General features: G+C 42.2%; 1 protein-coding gene across 1 annotated transcript in view; it reads right to left on the bottom strand.

Annotated features, from left to right (window-relative positions):
• Positions 1-564: 564 nt before the first annotated feature.
• Positions 565-25953, bottom strand: part of LOC119436364 (uncharacterized) — a 38112-nt gene continuing 12723 nt past the window's right edge. The window contains exons 6-14 of the mRNA XM_049657211.1: positions 23886-24157; positions 23139-23204; positions 22600-22636; positions 21147-21224; positions 14812-14840; positions 13779-13837; positions 10087-10174; positions 8679-8766; positions 565-1303 (exon numbers count right to left, since the gene is read on the bottom strand). Of these exons, the coding sequence (XP_049513168.1) occupies positions 1199-1303; positions 8679-8766; positions 10087-10174; positions 13779-13837; positions 14812-14840; positions 21147-21224; positions 22600-22636; positions 23139-23204; positions 23886-24157 (822 nt within the window). The 3' untranslated portion in view covers positions 565-1198. The remainder of the gene's footprint in view (positions 1304-8678; positions 8767-10086; positions 10175-13778; positions 13838-14811; positions 14841-21146; positions 21225-22599; positions 22637-23138; positions 23205-23885; positions 24158-25953) is intronic.

The following is a 25953-nucleotide window of genomic DNA, read 5'->3' as shown; positions in this document are numbered from 1 at the left end:
CCAAAAGGATGACTTGTTACCATACATTTGCTGCCTCGGTGAGCTTTGCATGGCTTAACTGGCCATATCATATGAGCAGTTGTCGTGTGAGCAGTGGAAACAACGTTGCTCGGCTAAGTACTGCTGGCTGCAGGCTTGCAAGCCTGTGGTGTTTGCGAAATAACCTACCCTTTTCAACCAACCTGTGCTTCTTAAAGGCAACCGCTTTCAAAGTACATTGTAGTTTGGTCAATCGTATGACAGGAGGAGGGATATAGTGGATTCAAGGCCACATATCGGACAGTAGATGCAGGAGTGAATGTGGTGCAACGGTAACAGATTTTAGAACCTCGGTCTGGGCATGGTTGGGACAAGATGTGACAGCAGCTTTGTCATTCAGCACTAAAACTGGTAACAGTCAGCTGGTTTGCTAACATGTTTGCAAAGTCTGCATTGTCAAGGATTGTCTAAAAATATTGGTCCTCTGAAATACAGACAAGTTGGGTAATACTAGCAGAGAAACTGGAAGAAGGCTGAGTTTTAACCAGTGTGTCTATGTAAAATTTAGCATTACTGTCAACGGAATACCATGAGACTGAGAACCTTTCAGCACATTGAGGTTCGAACAAAGAGTTGCAAAAGGTCAGAATTAGCATATTTGTCCCAGTATTCCGATAAAACATATACATACCTACTAATTTAAGCCCTAACGAGCAGGGTTGATGAATAGTCGGACACCTTTTCCTGCTTTAAATGGGCAACTCAAGCATCGGACCTTGTCTTCGGGAATGCAAGGCCAGGCAGTGCAGTTTACCTTTGTTATCTCTATGCCGTGTTGATGGCTAAGTTTTGCAATATTTTATTGGAAGTGAATTTTTTCTTTGTTACCAACAGTTCCATCCTGTGTCCTGTCTTGGAACAGTGGAGTGCCTTAGTGAGTGCCGCTAGTGGGAAATGTTCATTGTACCAAGGCTTGTGTGACCTCATTACCGGGTGTGGACTACTGAGAGGTGACATGAGTGAAACCTATATCTGTGCTGATAGCTTTGTTGGGCTTGTGCACAACACATCATGGTATTTCTGCAAGTAAACAACACAAGGAAAAGCAAGCTTTTGTATTGTCCTTTTCTTTGCACTGGCTATGAACACTTCAGTAGGCAGGACTTCTTACACAGATGGTATACGAAAATACTTTTCTCATAAGAAGAAACAGTTGTGATCATTTTTTCCTGCTGCTGCGGTTTATGAGACTAGCTGAAAGTCTCTCAATGAATTCTTCCACATTGACTTGCGGCCTCGTGACACTGGTTGTGGTATTTATACCCTGAAAAGGATAAGAGCCAAAGCATTGGGTGCCAGTATGCACTAGAGCAGCAGTGTTAAAAAAAAAAGTCAACAGCAACTGTGATGCAGCGTAATCCTGATGCATCTCTCAAATGATTACAAGCATTCCAATCCTAATAAATTAGCTAAATAATACTTGCGTAATACTTGCTTGGCATGTAAAGGCATGCCAAGCTATCGCAGGCTGCCCGTTACACATTACATGCACTTTAATAACAGTGACATTCAATGAGCAAGAATAAGGGGTTCTGAAGGGGTCGTTTTTTTTTCTTTTTTTCTTTTTTAGTTGCAACCGTATCAAGTGACGGAAAGCAACTGGAGTGATGGCACCACACACACAATGTGGCTTCGGTCCCCACCTGCGGCAAGTTATCTTTTCGTTTACTTTCAATTCCCCCCTTTGACTGATTATTCCTTCATTTCAATTAAACATAACAATTACCTTCCCCTATGTTTTCTGTGGCTACATATTGTCACTTGATATGGTTGCAACATTCAAATAACTTGCAGGCACTTTTCTGTAGGAAGTGAAAGTAGCAAGATTAAAAACAACCCTTTTTTAAGGAATAGCCAACCTTGCTGGAGTTTTTAATAAATAAAATGACTACATCATCATGACATGAATTTTAATAGCGACAGTCACTAGTTAATGGGCAGCATTGATGGGAGCATGCAGTACAGTTGACTTTCGTTAACTATACCCTGACGGGACCGACTAAGTTGATCGAATTATCCGGCGGGTCGAATTAAACAAGATGCAGAAAAAACGCCAGTACACCACTAATTTGGCAGTATTTTCTCCGATTCTGACACGCCTCCGAATAAAACGCACGCACGCCTTCTATGTGTCCAAAGTAGTAAATTAAAGTAGAAATGACATTAAAGCTCCTAAACAAAGTAGAAATCTAACGGGCACACCAATTTTTACCAAGAAAAATGGGTGAGGTGTGTTGCAAAATGGCAGCCAACTTCCTGAAGTCAGCTTCGCAGCAATACATCAGTGTTATGCGATAAAGCATGCGAACACCGTGAAGGTGGTTTTGGTATAATGTCCGATTGCATTGCGCAGGCAATTTCCGGCCCAATGTTATCGAAGAAAAAAAAAATGTGCATGTTAGAATAGGGTCATTCCACGCGAAACGTCCCAGCCCAAAAAAGTGACCATCGTTGATTTTCTTGAAAAAGAATTGGGCTAGGCTATTATTGTGTGAATAAGGTTTCACAAAAGTATTTTCGTCGAAAACGAATTTTTGATCACGTGAGCGCTCCTTGAAGTTTCCGCAAAGAAGGAATAGTTGGTTGGAGGTAAATTTCTTTATTCAGGTCTGAAACTAAGTGTAATAACAAATTTTATTTTAGAGCATTCTAGGGGCATCCTTCTTTAACATAATGTGATAACTGAATGCATTTTAGAATTTATCGCGTACATTTGGCTCAGTAAAAAAAAACAAGAAATATGTTGTGTTTTCAGAAATCTTTTCGCATAAACTGCGCAAAATTTTCAACTACAATATTTTTTCTTCCTTTTCGCATGTTGCCGTGGCGTAGCCAGAAATTTTGTTCAGGTTGCAGCGCGGCCTCCTCCTTATAGAATTTGTCGAGGGATCAAATACATGAATAATAACTGCTTTGCCAATGCCATTGTATATTAGATGCTGCAAACGAATTATTGAATGCTAAGCACTGTCAAGGTAAGTAAAATATGTATTTTTTTCATAAAAGCATATATTCGTATGTCTCAAAAATTAAGGCAGAAATAACTGATATCAATGCTTCCGCGTTTTTTTTTGTCTATTTAATAAGTAAAGAAATATCACGCGAACTTTAGAACTATATCAGTTCGAAACCAGCAAAGCAGTGCATGCAGCTGATATGAAAAACGTAAAGGCCATAAAATGAACAAGTAGAGGACAAATATTTTAATGAATCTTTGTCATTCAACAACCTTGTTTACATTTTTGTACATATGCAACGGCCAGGAAAAAACCTAAATGACGCTGTCCTTAGTTGCAATGGATTGCGCAGGAGCAGCAGTTACCTGCATGTCGTGTATTCTGAGTAACTGAACCGAAATTATAGTCGCAACAGTGAGTACAAATAAAAAGCAGTTCTGCAAAATATAAATTACAAATGCGAAGATACAATGGAATATACAAATGCCAGATACAACTCACTAAAGGGCAAAAAAGAGTCGCTGGAAACAAAGTTCACTGCTTGTATACACAAAACCTCGCAACAAGATATTTAAATATACGTCTAAGTCTCCAATAAATCTACGTACTTAAGCAAACTTCATTATATATAATGCGTGAAACAAGACAAATAAACATGTTGCGCAGTCAGAGATAGTAAACTTTGCGCACAGAAAGACAGATGATCTAGGAAAGAACATAACTATGATCGCAGAAATCGTGATATGTACTTGGGCAATGCAGCGGTCGCGACAGCGCCATGTAGGTAGAATAATAGAAGAATAATGCAAAAATCAGTACGAAAATGTGTAATTTAACTGCCTGCACAGCGGCAACAATTATTCTGCACCCAAAATTAAAGGAGGGTATTGCTTTGTTTCAAAAAAGAAATAAAAGCAGGTAGCTAAAAAGGAAAGAAAAGGACAAACGAAAGCCACAGATTATGCGGCAAGTTGAACTAGCCAATATCCGAGTGTGTTTTTGGCAAACGCCACGTGGGCCGGGCTTTCAATGAGCAAGGTCAGTCAAAATTGGTTATTAATGTCCTCGTAATTTTCGTATTCGCATGTTAATTTTGATCATGATGCTAACTGCTAGAATAAATGGCTAAAATTTCTGCGGTTTTAAAAGCTAACGAACAGTCATATGTTTTCATAATTACGACCTTATGGACCTGGAGGAACACAACTTTTTACTTGCATCGATTTTTGCTGCTTCGCTATCTAAAGGACAAACTTCTCTCGGCGGGGAAGTTGAGTGAAGCGGTCAATGACTTCGGACACGTTGATACCGACGTCTCTGTGGCTGTATAGAAGCGCCAGCCTAACCATGCATTCCACAGACATTGTAGAGCGCAAGTAGTTTTTTAGTAAACTCTTGTTAAAAAATATTCTCTCTGCGCTGGCAGTGGTCACTGGAAGGGTGACTAGAATCTGCAGCAGTTTCTACACATTTATATAGAGCGTGCAGTCGCAATGAGAGAGAGCATCTGTTCCAGTGCTAAAACCTAAAACGCTCCCTCGATGTCGTTGGCATCCTTGTTTAGGTACCTTGCACAAACAGTAGGCTGTTGGATTCCAGCGATGTCCGTCATTTCATCAGGAAGTATGGAGAAGCATTCTGCTTTTGCAACTAGGCTTTCTTTGATAATTTCACCACAAATTCCTATAATTTGGTTTTGTGCATCGGGGCTTAAATCCGAGGCATTACTGGGGCAACTTTCCAAATGGTTCTTCAGATATGTGTCTCCACAATCAGCTCGCATGCGAAAAAGCACTCTGAAAATACCTGTATTTTCAGCGGAGGCTATGCTTAAATCCATTAGGCCATGGTCCCTGTGGCCACGGAGAGCCAGACCTTGTCGCCCGCAAAAAGAATTTCCTCAATAATGGGCCGTTAACTTTCTTCTGTTTTCTCATATTTTACTTTGCCTGCCCTGGTCCAGCTGATCGATCACATTGAGCCCACTTCCTGAAAACGTTTGGAGAAAATTATCAGCTGCTAGCTCACAGTCACGGTAATATTTAGTATTTATGTGTGTGTGGAAGATTGTGAGCGCGTGATTTAATTTCTGGAACGGCTTAGACAAGAGGACGCGCATGTTGGCCCAAGTTTATAAGAGCATTAACCCCATAAAGTTCCACAATTGAAAATCTGGTGCACGCCTTTGGAAATGTCGGTGCACCTTTCGCATCAAAAGTTTATGAGAACTTTATACCCATAAAATTTCGTAATTGAAATCCATAGATTCCGCGGCTGCTGCGAGATGCCGCAACGCGCCCGCTCGCTATCAAAAAGGCCGTGAAAGTTTGTGCTCGGATGGGGCTCCTTGCGTTACGTGACTCCAGGTGCAAGGGCGTTGCCATAAAATCCAGCCCGAGTTTGCAATGTTCGTGCGGAAATGTATTTTCGGGCGTCACAAAGACATTGTAGACAAAATCCAGAATGATTCCCGGCGTCGGTGGTAGTTTTGGTTGGCGGTCCATGCTGGCACGAAAAACTTTCGGTGGGTGGGGGGGGCTGAAGCCCCATCAGCATCACGCATTGAAGCTCGAAAGTAACCGGAACGCCCACCTATTTCGTCCCACACTTTAGGAAATAATACCTCAAAATTGGTGTCATCCTGGAAATTAATTTCAAGTGGATGCGTATTTCAAACTCGGCGGCTACAATTCATAAATTGCAATATGCGCTGTAAAGTAAATAGGAAGTTAATTAACAGTTGTTTGTTAATTAGTTCAGTATGCGTTTCGATTTCTCGTTCAAGTATTGTCCGCCTCTGAACAATCCAGCTCAAGGACTAGAATTACGACATCTGCTACAGGCGATTTTTAAAAATTCTATAAATCTTAAAAAAGTGGCGGCATGTGCGCAGTGCCTAGTGGTGATATATTGGTGGTTGACTTCAAAAATTTTTTTCTCGCTTCAAACAAAATTTACAGGAGTAAAAATATCTAAATCACAAGCTAAGAGGTCGGTGCACATATTGAGCTATCTGAGATATTTTTATCTGGAGGGCCATAAGGCTTAAATGTGGCCTGAATCTCGGAAAAAATCAATTTTTTGCCAACTTTGGAGGTGTTTTTCTAAAGAAATATATTCCTTAAGAATTTCAAACTATTTTTATACACTATAGCAACCTGCGAAAAGGAAGAAAGAATATTGTAGTGGAAAATTTTGCGCAGCTTATGCGAAAAAATTTCTGAAAACGCAACATTTCTTTCTTTCTTACTGAGCCAAATAAACGCAATAAATTCTAAAATACATTCAGTTATCACATTTTTTAAGGAAGGATGCCCCTAGAATGCTCTAAAATAAAATATTTTATTACACCTAGTTTCAAACTTGAATAAAAAAAAAATTTACCTCCAACCAACTATTGCTTTTTTTTGTGGAAACTTCAAAGAGCACTCACGTGATCAAACACATTTTTTCGACAAAAATACTTTGGTGAAACCTTATTCACACAAGCGCCATCTAGCCCAAATTTTTTCAAGAAAATCAACGATGGTCGCTTTTTGGGCTGGCACATTTCACATGGAATGACCCAATATAATGTAAATACCATAATCAGACTGTGAAATAAGGTTATTGCTTGAAAATCTTCACAGGGCAGGCTGATAATAGGCGTTTTCGACGGGAGGTGACTTGTGCTTCAACGCATTTACTTTCCCCTAAGCTCCGCCGAGACAGATGCTGCCACTAAAGGAGTCGTATTGGGGTAACCACAGGGGACGGGCGTGTGCGTACTTACTAATCATGTTTGAATTATCTGGAGAAGGCCAATTTTAGGATCGAAATAACAAAATTTTTAAGCACAAAGAAATGCATGGGCGCTGGTTGGGACCTTTGGACGAGATCGAATGAACCGAAAAATTAAATTAACCTGAGTCAAATTGAATGAAGCCATATGAAGTCTGCTGTATCAAATTTTCATTTGTAGGATTCTTACAACACACCAGAGTGCACTACCAGGTTTCGAGAATATATTTCGAGAATATATTGTTAGATTAGCCAGGCAAGTACTGATGCTAACTGCCTTATTTCTAAAGATGGGCAACAGAATGCAACCGTGGTGCTAGACGTGCCCGTTAACAAAACGCAAGTACGACAAAATATCCAAGGCACCAGAAGCTCTTGTCCAGAAGCTCTGCACAGCGTGGTGCTGACTGTGGAGACATAGTTGAAGTGATGACAAAAAAAAAAAAATGTGCGGAGGTCTTTTCAAATGCCTGCAGCGAAAATGAGAAATTGGAAATGTCCCTAAGAAATGCATAAGCTACGAGGGACACCGCAGTGAGATTAATTTTGCCCACATGAGGTCCTTTCATGAGCACCAAAATCTAAGTACACAAATGGTTTTGCCTTCCACCCCGACTCTAACACATACACGGTGGCCAGGAATTAAATCCGCAACCTCACACTCGGCAGCAGTATTGCCAATTTAGTGGTTTTCCCACTAGAATGCTTCCAAGTTGATGAACACCAAGACCTGCTTTCAAGATCTCAACCACCACTACTTCCACTTTGGAAGACAGTGCAGAACTGGTGGTCACAACTTACAAAACCAGACATTGTTTCATCCCATCCTCACCTACACAGACACACTTCCATTTCACCGCAGTCACCACTTTTAAGATATTTTCCCCCTCAGTGGCAGTGTCAAGGAGTAGTGAAAAACAAGGTACCTCTGTTTGGAAACAAAGTGAAAAAATTAATTTTACCACTTGAATTGCTATGATGCTATTGCAGGCATGTACAGAGTGTTCCAGTGAAATGGTGCAAGGCGGTGAAGAGCCAAAAAATTTCCAGTAGCACACCTATGTTGGCATGATCTTGCCGACAGACTTTCAAATTAAATGCTCACACCTCCTACTACCAAGCACGAAAGATTACTGAAAGCTCCGCAAATAATAAATTTTCTTCTTATTCCTTGATCAAATAATTTATCTTTTCAATATGGCTACTCCATTCATACTCCTGGTACACTCGAAAACTACTAATACTAGTACTACAACTGCAGTGTTGGTAATCTCACATCCGATACAAAACACCAAAGCTGTCCTTTTTCTTTTCTTTTGATGCAAAAGCGTCAAATGGCCCATTGAGCAAAATAGTCAACGTGCGGCATCTGTGACAGGCAAAATTTCCGTTGGCTGCGACACCATGTAACGAGCGCGCCTCGACGGAGTTCCCATCGGCTGCGATGTCATGGCACGAGCATGCCTCGATGGATCAGAGCGAGCGAAATGGGACACCAGCGCACCAGGTGTTGCGTGAGGGGAGAGGGCATCACCACATTGCCTCGTCACCCTCGCTCTCGGAAGTCTGTGTTATCCGCGCGTTCCTTGCCCGCGCAAGCTCTCGCCGGCATTCTAACTGCACCTCAGTAAGTCCAAATAAAAATGCACCAAGCATCTCAACACGCTGGTTTGCCCTGAGAGAAGTTCATAAATCAAAGGACTGCTCAACGGCATTCAATTACATTAATGCTTTTGCATTCACAACTCATAAGAAGTGCTTAGGTGTTCTCGGCTTTTTTTTTTTTTTTTGCGTTTGTCTCCTGCATAGTACATTACAACAACAGTGGCAGGAACACTGACACTTCTCCATTAAGATTGCACTTTTGAAAGAAACATGCTTTCATCAGCCAGATGCGCTTACCTGTTCAGTCAACATTTCTGCAGGCAAGCGAGAAATGGCCTCTTCCAAGCGCTGCCTTGTGTCTGCTTTCATACCTTCCAAGGTATGTCTGCAGCAGGAAAGAGGAACGTGTTTTGCACTGGCTTAAAAGCTAGGCACTCAGCAAGGCAGTAAACAGACCACGTGCTTTGACAGTAAACAGACCAAGCAAGTGCTTTAACTACTTCCCAAAGATAGGTTGTTTCTTTAGCAATACATTATCTACCTAACTGTCGCAGCCGATGTCAAGTATTTTGCAGTAATTAAAAATAAGATAATTAGTTAACTTTTTGATCAATACTAAGCACATACACCGTGACCGAGGAGTTGGAAGCCAATGAGTGCTCAAGAACTCTATTCAGAAGGAATCCCAAGAATGGCACCAGTTTCACAATATGCATCCTTATAGGGACACTAAAGGCAAAATATTAAGTCAAGCTAAAGTGATAGATTAGTGCTCGAGAACGTCTAAGTCGGGAACAGAGAATTAGTAATCGAGAAATTGAAGTAAATGCATGACCTAATTAGAGACTTCCCCCGGACATTCAAGTACTAGCCTGATGACGAACACACTCCTCATTATAATTCTGTCACTAGCACTCAACCACTCGTAATAAACAGATCATTGTATTGAAACATAAGACGAAATAAAATGCTACTTGTCCAGTTCTATTTGATATTCAGAAAAAAAAAATCATGTAGTCGGTCACAATGCACTTTTGCAGCAAACATGCTGTACCAGACTCCAAATTTTCTAGCCTTTTAGATTGCTTCGACTCACCTTTAACCACAACCTACACACCTATACATTGTTTACTTCGTGTATACAGAGATGTCTGGCATGTAAATTAACTGCCTTCTATAAGAAATTATTACTTTTATTTGTTATATTATGGTCAGTTTTATATTTTAAGAAATGCAAACGCAACCGTGACTATATGTTGATCGCACCGTAAGCGCATCGATTTGCATTTGGAATCGCAAACCTATAGCGCTGTTCTGCTTAGGTACACAACTGCAGACATATCCAAGAGCCAGGGGGCTCTAAATTCCCCAACATGTGTGTACCATAATTTAAAGCTCTCTATTGTCTAACAAGGATGAAAAAAAAAAAATGATTACTATTGCAAAAAATTAGCAGGCACGTTTGCATTTAGTTATTCAGTCCTTCAAAAGCTGCAGGGACACACAGAGGTTGAACACTTCCTCAAGATAGTGTGCAGACATTATCCTCGGGAAAGCAACTCCAAGAGCAGTGTTCTCTTCGTGTGTCTGTATCGTATGAAATATATATCATATTTACTGGGTAAAAAAATACGGGGTGGAAATGTTCAGGTCATGAGATTTGAGGACAGATGTGACCCTCGCTAAGAGAAAAACAAGAACTTGCCTCTGCACATTCAGGCGCTCCACAGTCTTATTTAGGGCATTCAGCTCCACTTTGGCCGCAGTGACGCTGCGGTGAATTTCTTCGCAGGCTTCATGTAAAAAGAACATAGCTTACTTCACTAAATGAATACTAGACAGCACGTAAATGAAAATGACCGAAAAAAATAGGCGACATAGACAAGTACAAGTTCCGACTCTCAAGTTAATTTTTTTTTTTTTCGCTATCATATGCATGTATGCAACGATATGGCAACATAACAAGGATTGTGGACAGCATGACATGGTTGATGGCACTGAAAACTTAAAATCCCAAAGAAATTAATGCTTAGGAGAGGCCTGTATTGGAGAAAGTCTGGCGGAAGCTTTTTTTTTTCCCCCGTAAAGTAGCTCTGGAAAGAGTGGCCACAACAGCTTGTCCACAATAATATTTATGTTGTCTTAGCAACCATGCATTACCGTATTTACTCGAATCTAATGCGCACTTCTTTTCTGATAAAATGGGTCCAAAAATTGCCTGCGCGTTAGAATAGAGTACAATCCTAAATTTGCGCTACCATATCACCATCGGCATTTCAATATGGCTGCCCCCTACGCACTTCGAGCCTAGCTCCCGTAGCTTCGACCATGTGCTGTAGTACGTGTGCTTAGGCATTAGTCTACCAATCTAGTTAAACAGCGAATGTTTACAAGTTTATACGACCAATAAAACTACTATCCTTACTTCGTATAGCTGTCTGCTAATTTGCTGTCGCAATCGCTGCTTCGCCTTTCAGGCAAAACTGGGACTTTTTGTTCATCGCAACTTTAGTCTATTGGGAGTAAGTCTTGAGCGATAGTTGTATTTCTGTGCGAAAACGTAAGGTGCGTGGTACTGTAAAGGATTTTTTTTCCTCTCTTTTGGTCACTGAAAACGGGTGCGCGTTACAATCGAGGGCGCGTTCGAATCGAGTAAATACGGTATGTGGCACTATTGTGTTGTGAATGGCACGTTTGTAGTTGTGCAGCGCACGAAACCGACATAGTGTTGGATCTACATGCAATGCTGGGAATGCATAGCACATGTTGGCTTTGATGCCACATGCCTTGAAATGCCAGCGATTCGGCAGAATGTAAGTACTATCTCAGCACAGTATATCAGTATATCAACGCAGCAGAAGTGCGGTGAAACGAGCCGCTGGGCCAGCGGCAGGAAAAGGCATGGACAGAGAGGGTAGCACGAGAAGACAGCTGTGCCTCCACATCCAGATTTTAAAAAGTAATGTCAGCACATCACCTATTTTTCGCTTCCTTCTTTCATGATCAAAGGTTTGTTGCCTTGGTTGGTTGCGTGTTATTTTGCACATTTTATGTTATCGGTGCTGTACACATACATGACAGACGACTGTGAAGCAAAAATCGGCTAAAAATCAGTGCTAATGTGTGTTTAGCTCTGAAGTTATTTTGCTCTCTTCGTTCACACACTGTTAAGTGTTGAATCATGTAGCACCATCTCAGACTTTCACAAACCCACACACTTTCATTTCACTAGTCAACTAAGCATAGTACATATACACGACCACGCATGTAGCTTGATGATCTGTCTTAAGCTAGAAGACCACGCAGTACAATCCAAAGTTTCCGGGATAGTGGGGCACAAGAAAGTTTGTTACAATTATAATCTCAATATAAAGCTCATGTATAGTTTACATAAAGCTTACGTGCAAACTATTTTTGAGTGCACAGATGACAGCCTGATGCATCCCACCAGCCTTCTTTTTTCTCCCTACAACGTAAAAGTGTTTCAGTTGTATAGGCTTTATTACCAGCTAGGTGTTCCCTTTGAGTGGACGTACTGTACTTTGATGCACTTCTGAGGATGGCTATTTAGAAAGTGACAGTGGTCGGGATTATTTGGTAAGAGAACATGCCTTGAGAATACTCCGTTTCTTCATTTCTGCAGTTGTGGCACGAGACAGAATGGTGGTATTTATTAATTGAAATATTACTTAGTAAATGAGTAAACTTATTTATTATCATAACACACTTGCTAACACAGTGGTGCAACAGCCAATATAGGATTTGGAGCAATTTTTGGAGCAGGAAAATCATGCTTATGGAGCAGGAAAATCCAAATTTGGAGCAGGTTACGGGGAAAAAAACACCGTTTTGGAGCACTAAATCCCAAATTTGGAGCAGTTTCACAAAGAAGGCTTACTCATAAAACGCCATAAAATTTACCCCGCATAATGCACCCCCCAACTTTGTATTGGATTTCTGGGGGAAAAAAAGTGCGTTCATTACGCAAGTACTTATATACGGCAATTCACATTAGCAGCGTAGGTGAGGGCAGGGGCGCGATCGGAAATCGTTGTTCGGAGCGTGCGTTCAGTTTCACCACGCACGGCTGACCTAGGCCGCGCCCGGCGAAATTGAACGCGCGCTCCGAACAATGACCTCGATCGCGCCCCAGCAGTGCACTGCACGCAACTTTTCCCGCCGAACAAGTGGAAAGTACACATGCATTTCTTCGCGAGTGATTCCCTTTCGTTTTTTTGTTGTTTTTTTTCTGACGATATGTCGCGACATTCCGGCGGTAGTCGAAACATGCAGCGACTGCTTGACAATCTTATGGCATTTCGGCGGTGTACAGGGAAAATCTGCACTGTTTCATTACCGCGGTGCCTGTTGCCACGTGGAACCGAACCCTTACTAGTTTTGTGCATTGCGTCACCTACAAAGCTCACGCCGTCAGTGCCGAGTGGCTTGCTGTACCGTACAAGCGAGTTTCCCCTGGAGTATTCGCACCCGCTCCGCTCATGACCGCGTGCACAGATACGGCGAGGATCTTGTTGAGCCAACGCAGCAATGGCGAACTGCTTTCAGTTACTGCAAGCAATGCGCACTCCGTGAGATTTTACTGCATATACAAGACGCCGCGCTGCAACCAGCAGTGAAAATATTCTTCGGCGCCCACCATCAAACACGCCAACGTCTCGTCTGGGCACTTTGGATCTCGTCTGCGCTACTGGTACTGTAATGGCATGTCAAGCTGCAAGTTGCCAATGCGGCCTTTATTTCCCGCTAAAATTACCGTAACCGAGAAATTTCGCGACCGGTTGGGCGTTTTGGCGCAGCATGGTGCTATTTCAACATATATCGCGGTTTTGGCGCAGCGTCGCGCAAAAATACGAAATTGTATCAAAATGGCGCAATTGGCGCCACAAGTCACCCACTTAAAAGAAGAAAAACATTGCTTCTACCTCTACAACACAGTCTTCGGGAAATATTTTTCAGCACCATTTGTAAAGGCATCTGGTATAAAGACACCTCGAAGCTGACTGTCAGAATTCCCTGTGGCAGGGTAGCAGCACCAATTAAAAAAAAATATGTTTTGGCTGCCCCCAGAGAACACCTGTCACGGAATGTGTCATGTGTTACCACAAAGTAGGTCATAGGGTGCTCCTTTTTTTTTCCCCTTTCTTTTCTTTTTAGCACTTTAACTTGGTCAGTGTTACCTCATTTACTACAAAAGCATCAGGTAGACTAGTCTTCCGGCATGTCATGACAAGGCTTCAACACAACAGAGAATTATGACTTTACAAGGCACAGTCACTTCTATGACTTCATGAAACATTTTTATGCATGCACTAGTGCGTCACTTCCACAAAATCTCTGTTCTCTTAAGAGAACATATAAAGTACAAGATAGTCTTACTTTTTTCGTTGTATCCTTGAAAAAACTTGGCACTGACTGTGTTGCACTTTTCAAGTCCTCTACAGAGAAAGAAGGATGCGATTGCAACACAAACAACCATTACACAGTGATAGATGATATACTGCAATATAGTGCAATGCAATTTATTTATTGGCATTAGTGCCTTATTGTCTACCAAAAGAGCAAAACCCATATCATTGTGCCAAATACACTTGTTAAGATGCAAGTGAGTGGCAGTGAATGCAAAACACACAAAGATGCAAAAGCATATGCTAAAGAACAAAAGATTGCCGCTTGTGACCTCAACATGAGAGCAAGAGGCACAGAAAGGTGGATCATCATTATGATGATTACAGCATAGAATACAACATTAGTGAAATTGACCAAAACAGTTATGTGGAAATCTGCATGGTCTGGAGTAAGATTCCTAAAAGGGAAAGTTGTGGTTGCAAAAGGGCAAGAAACTCTTGGGGGTCTCTCAGAAAGGATGATTTGCAGCAAACTGAAGATAAATTTGTCTTCATCTGAGGACTAAACCTGGTGTTTCCAGGGAAGCTGCTCTTACCAGCTGAGCTAACCAGGAAGCTAGAAAAATTACGGGGCAAGGTCGAATTGAAAAACAACTCAGAACTTGCTTTTCCTGAATTTTCCAATACCTTGTGAATTTCTGCAGAACTCAGTTGGTTAATCAACGATCAAGCCCTACAGGTTGTTACCACTAGCCTCCCTCCTTGTTAGTTCAGTTTGGTAGAGCGACTGCTGTAGAATAACAACAGCACGTGGGTCAATCCCAAGACCAGAAAATTCTTCATATGTGAAGCTTGTATTACTAAGGAACCTGCACGACTTCATTCATAGCTTTATACCTTCATGTTGCTTTCGCATAGGTGCCAACTTTCCCATTCACATTAGTGAGGTTTTCCAATGATGCAAATACAACTACAGTGGGGCAGGCCAAGGAAATGGTCCAACAGAAATGAAGACATTAAGAGACCCTTGGCAAGTAAGCAAATAAAATATGAAATTCACTCACCCCACTAGATCTATTGTGATCACTCCCTCCTGCAAATGTGATATGGTGCACTTTATTGAAACTGCAACGGCATACAAGCTAAAAGCACATTCAACAAATTCACTTTTTCTTCATCGAAACATGGGATTCCATCTCTGGCAACTTGTTACGCTAGCTGGCATGCTCTATGCCAGTACCAGCAAAGTATTACAGCTGTGAAGCCCTAATTACTTTACAGGCACCCGCCGAGGGTTAATTCTAGTGGCATAAATGCCCCAGAAAGTGGATGGGAAAACGGTGCTGCGGTAGCTCAATGGTGAGAGCGTCGCACGCATAATGCGAAGACTTGGATTCGTTCCCCACCTGCGGCCAGTTGTTTTTTCATCCATTTTCATCAATTTATCATTTCTTCAATTCAATTAGTAAGTGCAAGTAATTTCCCCTATGTTTTCCTTGGTGTCTTTGTTTGTTGGCTTCTTATGATATGACTTACAGGCGCCAGCAATTAGAAACTTAAAATGCATTTGTATAATAAACAAAAAGTAATTTGTCCCTGTAAAGCATTGGTATGTTTAGCTTTTACTAGGCCATGAAAAGTGAGGCTTCCTTCCCTTCGCATCCATTGCAGGCATGCAACATGCAACATTATATTTGTATATGACAGCGCGACAGCCAAAACATAGAGAAAAGAAAACCACAGGACAAGTGCTGTCCTGTGGTTTTCTCTGAGTTTCGTCTGCCGCACTGTCATATACGAATGGAACCATACCAACTAGCCCAGTTTTCCACCTTGGTGATGCAAAACTATACTGTGGAATATTAATACGATTCTGCATAATACGTTTTTTTCTTTTTCTTTTCCTGATAATACGATCTGGTTATTTATTTATTTTATTTATTTTATAAATACTGCAATCACCATGCGGTGATTTTAGCAGGGTGGTACAAACATAATGAATACATTGGTATGTACAGAAAATGCACAGGTTAATAAAAAAAACTGTTATTTGAATAAATACAAAGCACACAGGTTGGGCACACGCAACATTACACTAAAGAAGTAAAACACTGTCACTGCAAACATGGTACAAACAAAATAATGTCACTGTAAACATGTTAAGAAAGAAGTTAATGTTGGTGCAGAGAAGACGTCATTTTTTAGCTGGTTCCAGTCCACTATTGTGCGCGGAAAAAAAGAATACTTAAAAGAGTTGCTGCATGAGGAAAAAGGAGTTATAGTGAAATTATGTCTTTGTGAGTAGCGTATCCGGAGGAGAAGGCTACGATCTTTGTTATGTCCATCTTATAATGCCCCTTTATTAGTTGATACAAGAACTTGAATCGTGAGCAACGATTTCTTTGTGCCAAAGAAGGAAGATTAGCCCCATTTAAAAGTTCTGTAACAGAAGTTCTCGTAAATGAGTTATAAATAAAACGCACAGGCTCTTGTTTGAACCTGTTCTAGTTTTGCAATGTTAGTTTTTGTAAAAGGGTCCCATATAACTGCAGCGTAATCTAAAATGGGCAGTACAATGGATTTGTAAGCCAGGAGGCGAACAGAAGGGAAGGAAAACTTAGGTTGGATGATACATTACACGATACGATTTTTGGATGATACGCTTTATTCTCCAGTTCCTGTGAAGATTGTATCGAGATTCCACCGTATCCTAGCATAAGAACAGCTTGCAATGGTGGTGTGTCAGGTTGTTAACTACAATGTTTTTATTGCGATAGCAATTATATGGACACTCAAAAGCAGATTTCTGCCGTCGGCATCGCCGTCGCCGTGAGGTTCCGTATGACGTCATTTGGAGAAGAAATCGTCGCCGCGCGCCGAACGCTGTATGTGCGAGTGAAAGGGCGCGAGGGGCGCGTCTTTCACGGGGAGTGAACGCACGGCGAACAAACGCGCGTTCTGCGCCGTGCTCGCTTAAGGGCTGCAGAAGTAGGCGTCTCTGTTCTCCTTCACAATCACCATGTATGTAGATCAAACGCGCCTTCTTCCGACGAGCGAGAGGCCGTGGGGGAGGGGGAGGGAAGGGAGGCGACGTTTAGCTGCGGCACGCAGTGCCTATTTATATCAGAGGCTCCGGCAACAGTCACCAACGCCGCACGCATTTTGAGCGAACGCGGGCAAAACGCCGATGGTGTCGACAACAGTTCTGCGTGTTGCCGATGCTGCTGCATGTCCAAGTTTATACAGCTGATAAAGCTAATATCATTACTCCGTATAGCTCTCCACAAGTTTGCTATCGCAATTGATGCTTCACCTTTCAGGTGAAACTGCGACAACTTTTTTTTCTCTGGTGCCTGCATAACAACCAAAAAATCAGCTGGAATGTATTCCCATATTCCTTTAATACAGTATTAAAGGACTCTGGAATTACAATGATGTTGCAGTTGCCTGAAAGCAATGGCATTCAATTCAACGACTACCAGTAATGACTCCAGTCATTATAACAACTGTCAAATTCCTGCTTTGTTTCGCAAGCGCGTGTACCAAATGGGCTTTGCTCCGATAAGTAGGTGCACCTCACCTAATTACTTGCATGACCTCATCTGCCTAATATGTACATTGAGCCTTTGGGTTTTATATTCATTTCTTCCAAATCTGACCAAAATCAAGAGCCGTTTTATTAGGTTTCAATTTCACAAACAAGCCATAACAGCCTTTCCATCATGTTTTTCATCAATCAATCAATCGACGAAATAATTTATTTTTCCTTTTGAAACAAAAGCTTCACCCGCTTCCTTTTTATTTCATTTCTCACTATTTTTGTTTTTGGCACTCATTCACCTTTGCACTTAAAGCATTTTTCCATGTCCCAGCCAGACATGCTGAATCACAGTAATCTAAGTACAGAGCCACAGCAACTTTTTGTCAGTGGTGACTGCACGAAATATTTTCTTTCACATGTACAAACCTCACTATGTTCCATCACACTCATTCAGAGGAACATGTTGTGAATGGCACCTTACAATAACTGCAACCACCACCCTGAGTAGCTACTACTTAGAATACTTCTGTGCTGCAAAAAAAGTTGTAGGGAAGATGGAATGAATAAAGACACGAATGCAGGGGAGACACAGAAGAATCCATACAGGAACTCTTTTATGTAACATTTTGCAGCACAAAAGTGCACTAGTTGTGCAACATGTCTGGCTGGCCCCCGAGTGTGCTTCCCAGCTTGAAGAGAGTGCAACTGTCATCATGGCCAGTGAACAATGCTCTCCAGTGAACAATGCCTCCAGTTCATTATTCTGCTTACACGCTCACAAAATTAAGAAAAAAAGGAAGGGTGACCAGACTTGCACTTTGAAATGAAGATTGAGTGCAATTCATAGACAAAACATTAAGACAGAAACCAGGAGCATCTATCTAAAGCACTGATGATTGGTGAAGAAAGGTCAGTGACCAGCAGCACCTCTAATCTTTGCCGCCGCACTATGCCAAGCCTGCTTATGCATGATGTGCCTGATGGGGTCTAATGTGACATGCCCTACTCGTCCTCAGTCAATTCTCTAGAGCAATGCTTAAATGAAATCCTCCTTACCTTCTCTACTGAAAGTAAAAAGCAAGCGCAGTACAGCCATCAGTGTGCCACACCACAGTGTGTGAGATAGTCATAAAAAGAATGGCAATGTGGTAAAGGAATTTAAGCAATACAGGCAGCTGTTTACTACGCGTGGCAGCTAAAAATTACAGTTATCTCGCCACCAGGCAGCACTGGTAACTTTGTTTCAGACAAAGTCGCCACATCATGGCCCAAAACACTTTTTAGAGAAAAGTTGCCAAGTGATGACTGCAATTATGACTTGCTCAGAAATTTTTTTTTTATGCTTTAGCTGTTATTAGATGCCCGTCTGATTATTTCTTTAAACTATAGCTTTACATTACCTCCTGCGGTGGCAAGTCAACAATTCGAATGTCGGAATGTGAAAGGGGAGATAGGGAGAACAACCCCCGATTTTCTAAAAAGGTGTCAGATCCCAAGTCTGTGCTTCACCTAGAAAAGCAGCTTTCATGCAACCAAATGACTCACTAATAAGCTCTGCATTTTAGTGACGATTTACTTAACTAAAAAAAAATTGATAATACTCCAAGAAGGCAAAGTTGTCATTAAGGTGGCTAAAAACTTGCTAAATTTAGTGACTTTCTAACTAAGTTTCCAGCACTGCCACCAAGTGCTCAAAGAGTGCATAAAACAAGTACCTCTACTTATTCAAAGACCATACCAGCAGTACTACTTGCACATGATGCAAGCTCTAATGAGCCACTTTGGACAGTATGCAATAGCTCTGGGCCATGCTACTTTACAGTTGTGAGCACTTTGCAGCCATTCCTGCTCATGTGACCTACAAAGAGAACTGACCCAAAGTTTGATGTTGAATTAAGGAGGTGGCCTCAAAGCTTTCATCACACGATGCCCCAGTCTGTATTACTACTCGGATGCAGCTGCTGTAAGAACAAACTTACAATATCAAGATGAACTTCTACAAATTTTCAGCATCACTATAATGAATAACACCTCCACATGACAATCCACTTTGGAAACAATGCAATAAAGTAGAAACATAGCAACACAGAAGAATGAACAAGCGACGGAGTGGATGCGAGGTGACATTGCTGCCCATGCAGCATGCACATAATGATTGCCGCTGACAATGGCTATGCACTGACACTGCACTCCAGCTTGATGTATTTCCAAGGAAAGCTTCCGTCAGCTTCACCGGAGATGCCATCAAGCACTAGCATACCTGCCAACCTCGCAACATGAAAATTCGGGAGACCGCCACGCGAGAGGGGGGTCAAAAAAGTTTTCACTCCTGACCCCCCCCCCAAAAAATTTCGCCGCTGTGCAAAACGGCGCATGTGGTACAGAGTCCATACTTATCACGACTCCGCGAAGTAACAAAGCACAGAAACTCAGTCGTGTATGATCTCAGAAATACTTGCAAGTACCGTATTTTCTGGTGTAAGACGCATTTTTTTCAGAATTTTTCGTCGGTGCACCTTATAGAATGGTGCGACATATGTACGTTTTTTTTTTTCAGAAACATTGCCATCAAAATCGGATTCGATGTTATGGCTACGCGAACCGTGCTGGTTGACTTAACTGCTCCGGCTTCTGTGCGCGATATCGAGGGGCTGGGTTCTTTTCGTGATCGAGTTCCCGAGCGCCATGCGAGAAGGACGGAGCAGCATCCAAGGCGGCGGCAGGATGACCTTGAGTCGACCAACACCGAAGTCATCGCATCTGCAGATCGCTATCAAGATACAGCATGCGCCGCTGCGCGAACTATGAAGTTGCTACCCAGTACAAGCTGCCCCCCCCCCCAACCTTCCCCGCTAGGGCGCCTTCCCGCTTTCCTCCCTTGTGCGCGATTCGGCTCACCGTTGCAGGCTTTCACTCGTACATACAGCATACTACGCGAGGGGACGATGTTATCGCCCTTGCACTTTATACGGAACATCGCGGCAGCCACAACGGCAGAAATGCGCCTGGAGTAACAATATATGCCACTCATACACTTGCGCGTGACCTGCGTTCACCGAGTGAAGGGTCACAAATTTTTTTTTTAATCGCTTACCGAACGAACAGCTGCATCTTATACACCGGTGCGACTTATATACGTCTTTTTCCGGAAAAACTGCCATTTTGAGAAGGGTGCGTCTTTGTGATACAAAGGTGCGAGTTATAGACCGGAAAATACGGTACTTATTCATGGCTTTTGAAAGTGCCATTGATCGTTCCAACTAATTCAGGGAAACAAAGAGTAGTTTGGCATTCGCACTTCACTTGACAACCTGACAAAGCCAACTGAAGCCTAGCGCACTCGCGGTCATATAACGACTGGATTGCTAAAAACGCTCGACCCAGCCTGAGACGAGCCAATCCGGAAAATCCAATGTGGCAGCGCCCGTCGGCTGTTCGTGGTGGTGCCGGCGGCCGCTACCACGATTCACGGTGCATGCTGCTGACAAACTGCTCCCGCGCTGCTTTTTCGCATGGTTATATTACAGGCCGTAAAAAGAAAAAAAAGTGGCGGCCACTTTTCAGGAGATTTGAGGTTGCATCCGTACAATTGGAAGATGCGAGAAAAATTCAGGAGGCTCCCAGACAATTCAGGAGAGTTGGCATGTATGCACTAGACACCTACTTTTCCCCCTTTCACCAGGCATAAAAAAGCAGGCTTGAGAAGTGTTCCACAGACCGACTTCGCTGCTGCTTCACAATAATTTTTTTTCTCTCTCATCTGCTTGAGCATCTGGTACAGTTAATGCACCTGTAGGCCACCCGCTCTCTCCCTGCTAAAACCTCAAAGCCTGCAGCAATGTATGGTGTGACACTTACCAGCTGTGAGCAGTGCTCTTCAATCTGCTCCATTCGTGTTGAAATCATCTCTTTCTGCTCCAGGAGTCCCTTGTGGACCTTCGAAGGCAGTAAGAGGAAAACATTACATGTGTCCATTAAAGAGCTTTAAACCAACACAGACACCACTAATTTATCAACCATTTCACAGGTATGTAGCAATATTTTTGCCAAGTACTCCTGTCATGTACTTCAAGTTACGAAATCAACAGCCAAAAACTCGCAAGAAATTTTTCCAGACTAATGACTATTTCCCTGGTAAGTGTATCATACTTTAAAACAAAATGAAAGATGTGAAATATTCATATCGTTTACCAGAGCAGCAAGACAGAAGCCAAGTATGAAGGAATTTTCACACACCCTGACTAAGCATCTGTCAATCAAACAGCTCCACTAAAAATTGTTGCCAAAGCACCTGCTCCTTTCTAGGAAAAAAAAAATATCAGCAGCACACTTTAGTGATTGCTCAGGCTCTGAACTGTCCTATTACAACAGCAAAAGGCTCTCATAGCAAACACTGCAGTCTTCTGATGAATTTTGCAATGTGCACAGCTTCTTATTTGTCGGTTACAGTACCATTGCCTGCTGTAGCCTTCAAAATATGACTTGCACAGATGTCGCCCTTCTCAGGGTCTGCGTGGTGGATAATATGCCACGCAACTAGCCAAGCTCGAATTTTGATGATAGCTAAGTGGTCAATGCATACAGCTCCCAACTGCAAGTTGCTCCAGCAGCACATACTCCTCCTTTTTGCTGCAATGACTCTGCATAAATGAAGGTATATTATTTTTCATTTCTTTCCGTTCTACGCGGTGAACAGGTGTATTGTCTTCGACGTGGCTTTGTTCCCTTCGCACTCTTTTTTTTTATTATTATTCTAGATTAGCTGCCTTACTAGATAGCGCTGATTTCAGTTCTGAGATTCTGTGATTCGTATTTCTTTAATAATTTTGCGTTACATATATGTTGTTCTTTGCTTTCAGCCTGCCATGTGCTTTTTTTTCATACATGTTTCTTCTCGCCAAGTACTAGTATTTAGCAATGGACTAATCTGTTGTTAGCCCACTCCCCTCTATAACGCTTAGGTAATTGAATGCAAACACACACATATATATATAAGCGAGAAGAAGGGGAACTGAGGAGCCCAATTTCTCTTAGTCACTAACATATGAAGTAACGGACAATGGAGGTTGTAGGAGATGATTTGCTTCGCTTCGTTATATGGTGAGGGTGGAGATAAAGAAGTGGAGATGGCTCGAAGATAATGACAACGGTAATATGAAGACAGTACAACAATAGCATTGATGGTCACAGTAAACCCTGTTTCAAGCTTCTAATAGCTGTCGCAGTAGGGACAACATCTCAGAAAATCATTTCATTTAGCTATGGATTGCGGTGTTCTGCTGGTGTGCTTGTAAACACTGAAGGCACGCACCTTTGTCAGCCTTTCAAACGACTCATCAGAGATGCGACTGTAAGGAAAAAAAGGAAAACAATACTATCAGCAGCTGATCTGCAGGCATTCACAACTCACGTGCAACCATATATTATTTATAGAGGATATATACTACAAAGCATCTTATTGTGCAAAATTTAAGAAGCGTCAAGAAAGAAAGAAAAATGTGAAGGATGACGCAGTAGCCAAGACCAAGCAATTGCCTATCCTTTGTCACTTGATGCTAAGTGTAACACATACAGTCAAATGCCTTTACAACGAATGACTGTATAACAAAGAATTCCATGTATGTGCCAGCCAAAAATTTGCTGTCAGTAACTCCTTTAACAAGTCTCCATGAAACAATGAACGACATTCATTACAACTATGATGCTGTAAAACTTGCTTACAAGTCTGTTCTCATGTGCCTAATCTTCGTACCTCTTCATCTGCCAAGTCAAAGCTATACGAACAATTCCAAGCATCCATCTCAAGTAAAAAACAACACAAAAAGTAATAGAAATGTAATGCCAACTTACCTCTCCGCCTCAACTCTCAATGTATTCAGTGTCAAGTTGAAGTTCGACAGCAACTCTCTGAAGTGTCTGCCAAAAGTAATAAGTTGGGGAAAAAAAATTAAGGATCAAATGAGCATGCATATGAGTTCAATAAAAATTTACTTCAATGAACTTTAGAGAACTTCAATAAAATGTTCCCTCAAGTTAGTTCAAGTTATAAGTAACAAAACTTGCTATCGGTAACAGGGACGTCATAATTACCGTATCTACTCATATAACCCTCCCTCATGTAAGGCCCGCACCCCCACTTTGGAAAAAAATGTTTCACTAACCGTCGTGCATGTACAGGCTGGGACAAAATAATACGGGAGCTGCGAAAGTGTGCCCGACTGCTTTCCCGTGCCCTCTTACAAACCAAGCACCTGGTATCAAGACATGGCATTGCGCATCCTTTAATGCTCTTGCTCCTGCCAATATGCCCACTTCTTGCCAGCTTGATGTGGGAATCTATGAACAACACGTTTTATGTGCTTTCCGCACATATATTACCACAAAAATCTCATTTGAATTCACTGCCTCTAGGGCCCTCCCACCAACAGCGATCATCATTTTGGCATGGCTTGTGTGATGTCAAGATCAGCGGGAGGGGAGCACTACTGTGTCATCTGCTCTGAAACGTTCAGAAAACACATGCGCACTTTGCCGGAGTCTTAAGGCCAGGCCACTCGTATGCGAGAAATGGTGGTTTAGTAACAAATGTTGACCAACCTTTCTTGTTCGGCATAGTCTGCTTCAATTTCGTTGAGTTGCTTATGCAAAGTGACAAATCTGGATTTATTTTCCTGGATGGTAAACTTGATAACATTTTTAGGCAAAGCTTCATGACTGAAGTCAACAGCCAGCTCTATCTGATCCTTTAGCCTGTCTTGAAGCACAAAGGTGGACAACCCAGTCAGAAACCTCAAATACTGTGGTGTTCCTGGACGCAGCAGTAGACCTGCATTGAACCCTTGAAGGAATGGGGCCGCAATGGGGTCCTCCTGTAAGCAGCAGTGAAAACAGTGTTGATAAATAACACACATTCTTCTGAAAAAACTTATGCTCCCGCAATTTCTTTTCATGCTGAAGCAAAAGTTTGAAAGCTTTATGCCACCCCTGCGGCTTTCAAGAAGATGCCAAGCAAGCCCTGTTTTCTTGTCCCAACCGACGTTTGTTTGTGGGTTTTAACATTTGGTGTATTTTTTTTGTCATTTCTGTGTGCCCTTTAATGTTCTCTATAAATTCAAAAAACAGATGTGATGTGATAATTCTACTGCATTCTTTGAAACCCAGCAGGACCTCACTAAACGAAGCTGAAGGGAGGGTAGCACTTACTTCAATATATACGTAACTTCACTATAGCAGTTGTTGGCCGACAACAGCCGCAAGGAAAGGGAGGGGTTGGAGTGCTGTTAGTAACTACCAGATAAGCCGATGCAAAAACGCACAGTGGATAGCTGAAGGATCGCGTAAGATTGTTTTGTTTCTTGTGTTTATCAGTGAGGTGAGTGCTCTCTCCAATGCAGCTGTAATGGTGCAACCGGTCTTGCAACATACTATAGTGTGCGTTCCAGCTGAACACTGCAAGCCTCCGATTTCGTATGACTGTTGCTGTAAGTAAATGAATGCTTCTAAACAGAACAAAAACAAAAAATTGCAGTTTCGGAGGATTGATAGTGATAGCAATCTATTAGACAACTACACAATGTAAGGTTTGTAGTTTTATCAGCCATATAAATTTCAGTAAACATTAGACCAATTAATATAACAAGCATGGCTTCACACGTGCACAGGCAAACATGCACAGATCTTACTCGACGACCCCAAACACTCGCTCTCACAAGAGTGCCAACAAGGTATGGCGCATGGGCCACGTATGTGCTCAGCCACACGGACAGCCGTGTGCAACCACCAGCTGGGCTAGAGGAGGGAACGTGCTCTCACCTGCTTCCCCTTGTGCACATGATCACATGACCTCCAACACTGGGCGTGCAAAAAGACGGTGCACATCACACCACCATCCTTCTCGGCCTACCCTCGTGCGCTTTTCCTCACCCTCAAAGCACACGGCATGCAGGGCGCGATAGTATCTTATCACACTTGAACTTTACACGAAACACCACTGCGACAACGTTGGCAAAAATTCCCTGAAGTGTCCATATATTTGATAAAAGGACATCTTTACATGGGCATCCAGCAATGGCCATACATAATTTTACATGGGCATCCAGCAATGGCCATACAAATTCAGAGGCATGCAGAGCACCATCTTTGCTCCTATACAGCAACAAGCATTGTACGAAATGAAAGGCTTGCTGCTGGCACACTGCTGGCACTTTTACAATACACTGATAAGCAGAGCGATCGCCAAAAACACGAGCCAACGTCATATATTCTTGTTCGTTGTGCCGAGTGCCTGACCCTGGCAATAACGGCTGCCCTGACTTCACCTGAACTAATGACAAAGGAAGAAAAAGAATGAAAAATAAAATGGGTCATTATTATATGCAATCCCAGGACATGGAAAACCCCTCAACTACGCATGTACAGCTATTTATTGCAGTCACAGTTAGTATAGCATGTACCGAAGCACCTTTCCTCCTCATACTGCAAGCCACATGCTTCAATGTTCACACTGCAATTGGGTGTAATAGCACACACTCTTCAACACACTCAACTATGCACAAGTGAAGGAGAGTGCAAGAGTCAGCAGTGTTGGTAGATTGTAGTGCGAAGCAGCTGCAGAAGGCAGAAAAGTGCATGCATGGCCACTGATTAAGCAGCACGGACGGTTTTG

This window comes from Dermacentor silvarum, chromosome 1 (genome assembly GCF_013339745.2).
Source record: "Dermacentor silvarum isolate Dsil-2018 chromosome 1, BIME_Dsil_1.4, whole genome shotgun sequence".
Lineage (NCBI taxonomy): Eukaryota > Metazoa > Arthropoda > Arachnida > Ixodida > Ixodidae > Dermacentor > Dermacentor silvarum.
The sequence above is the reverse complement of the archived record's forward strand: the minus strand, read 5'-3'. Positions and strand labels throughout refer to the sequence as shown.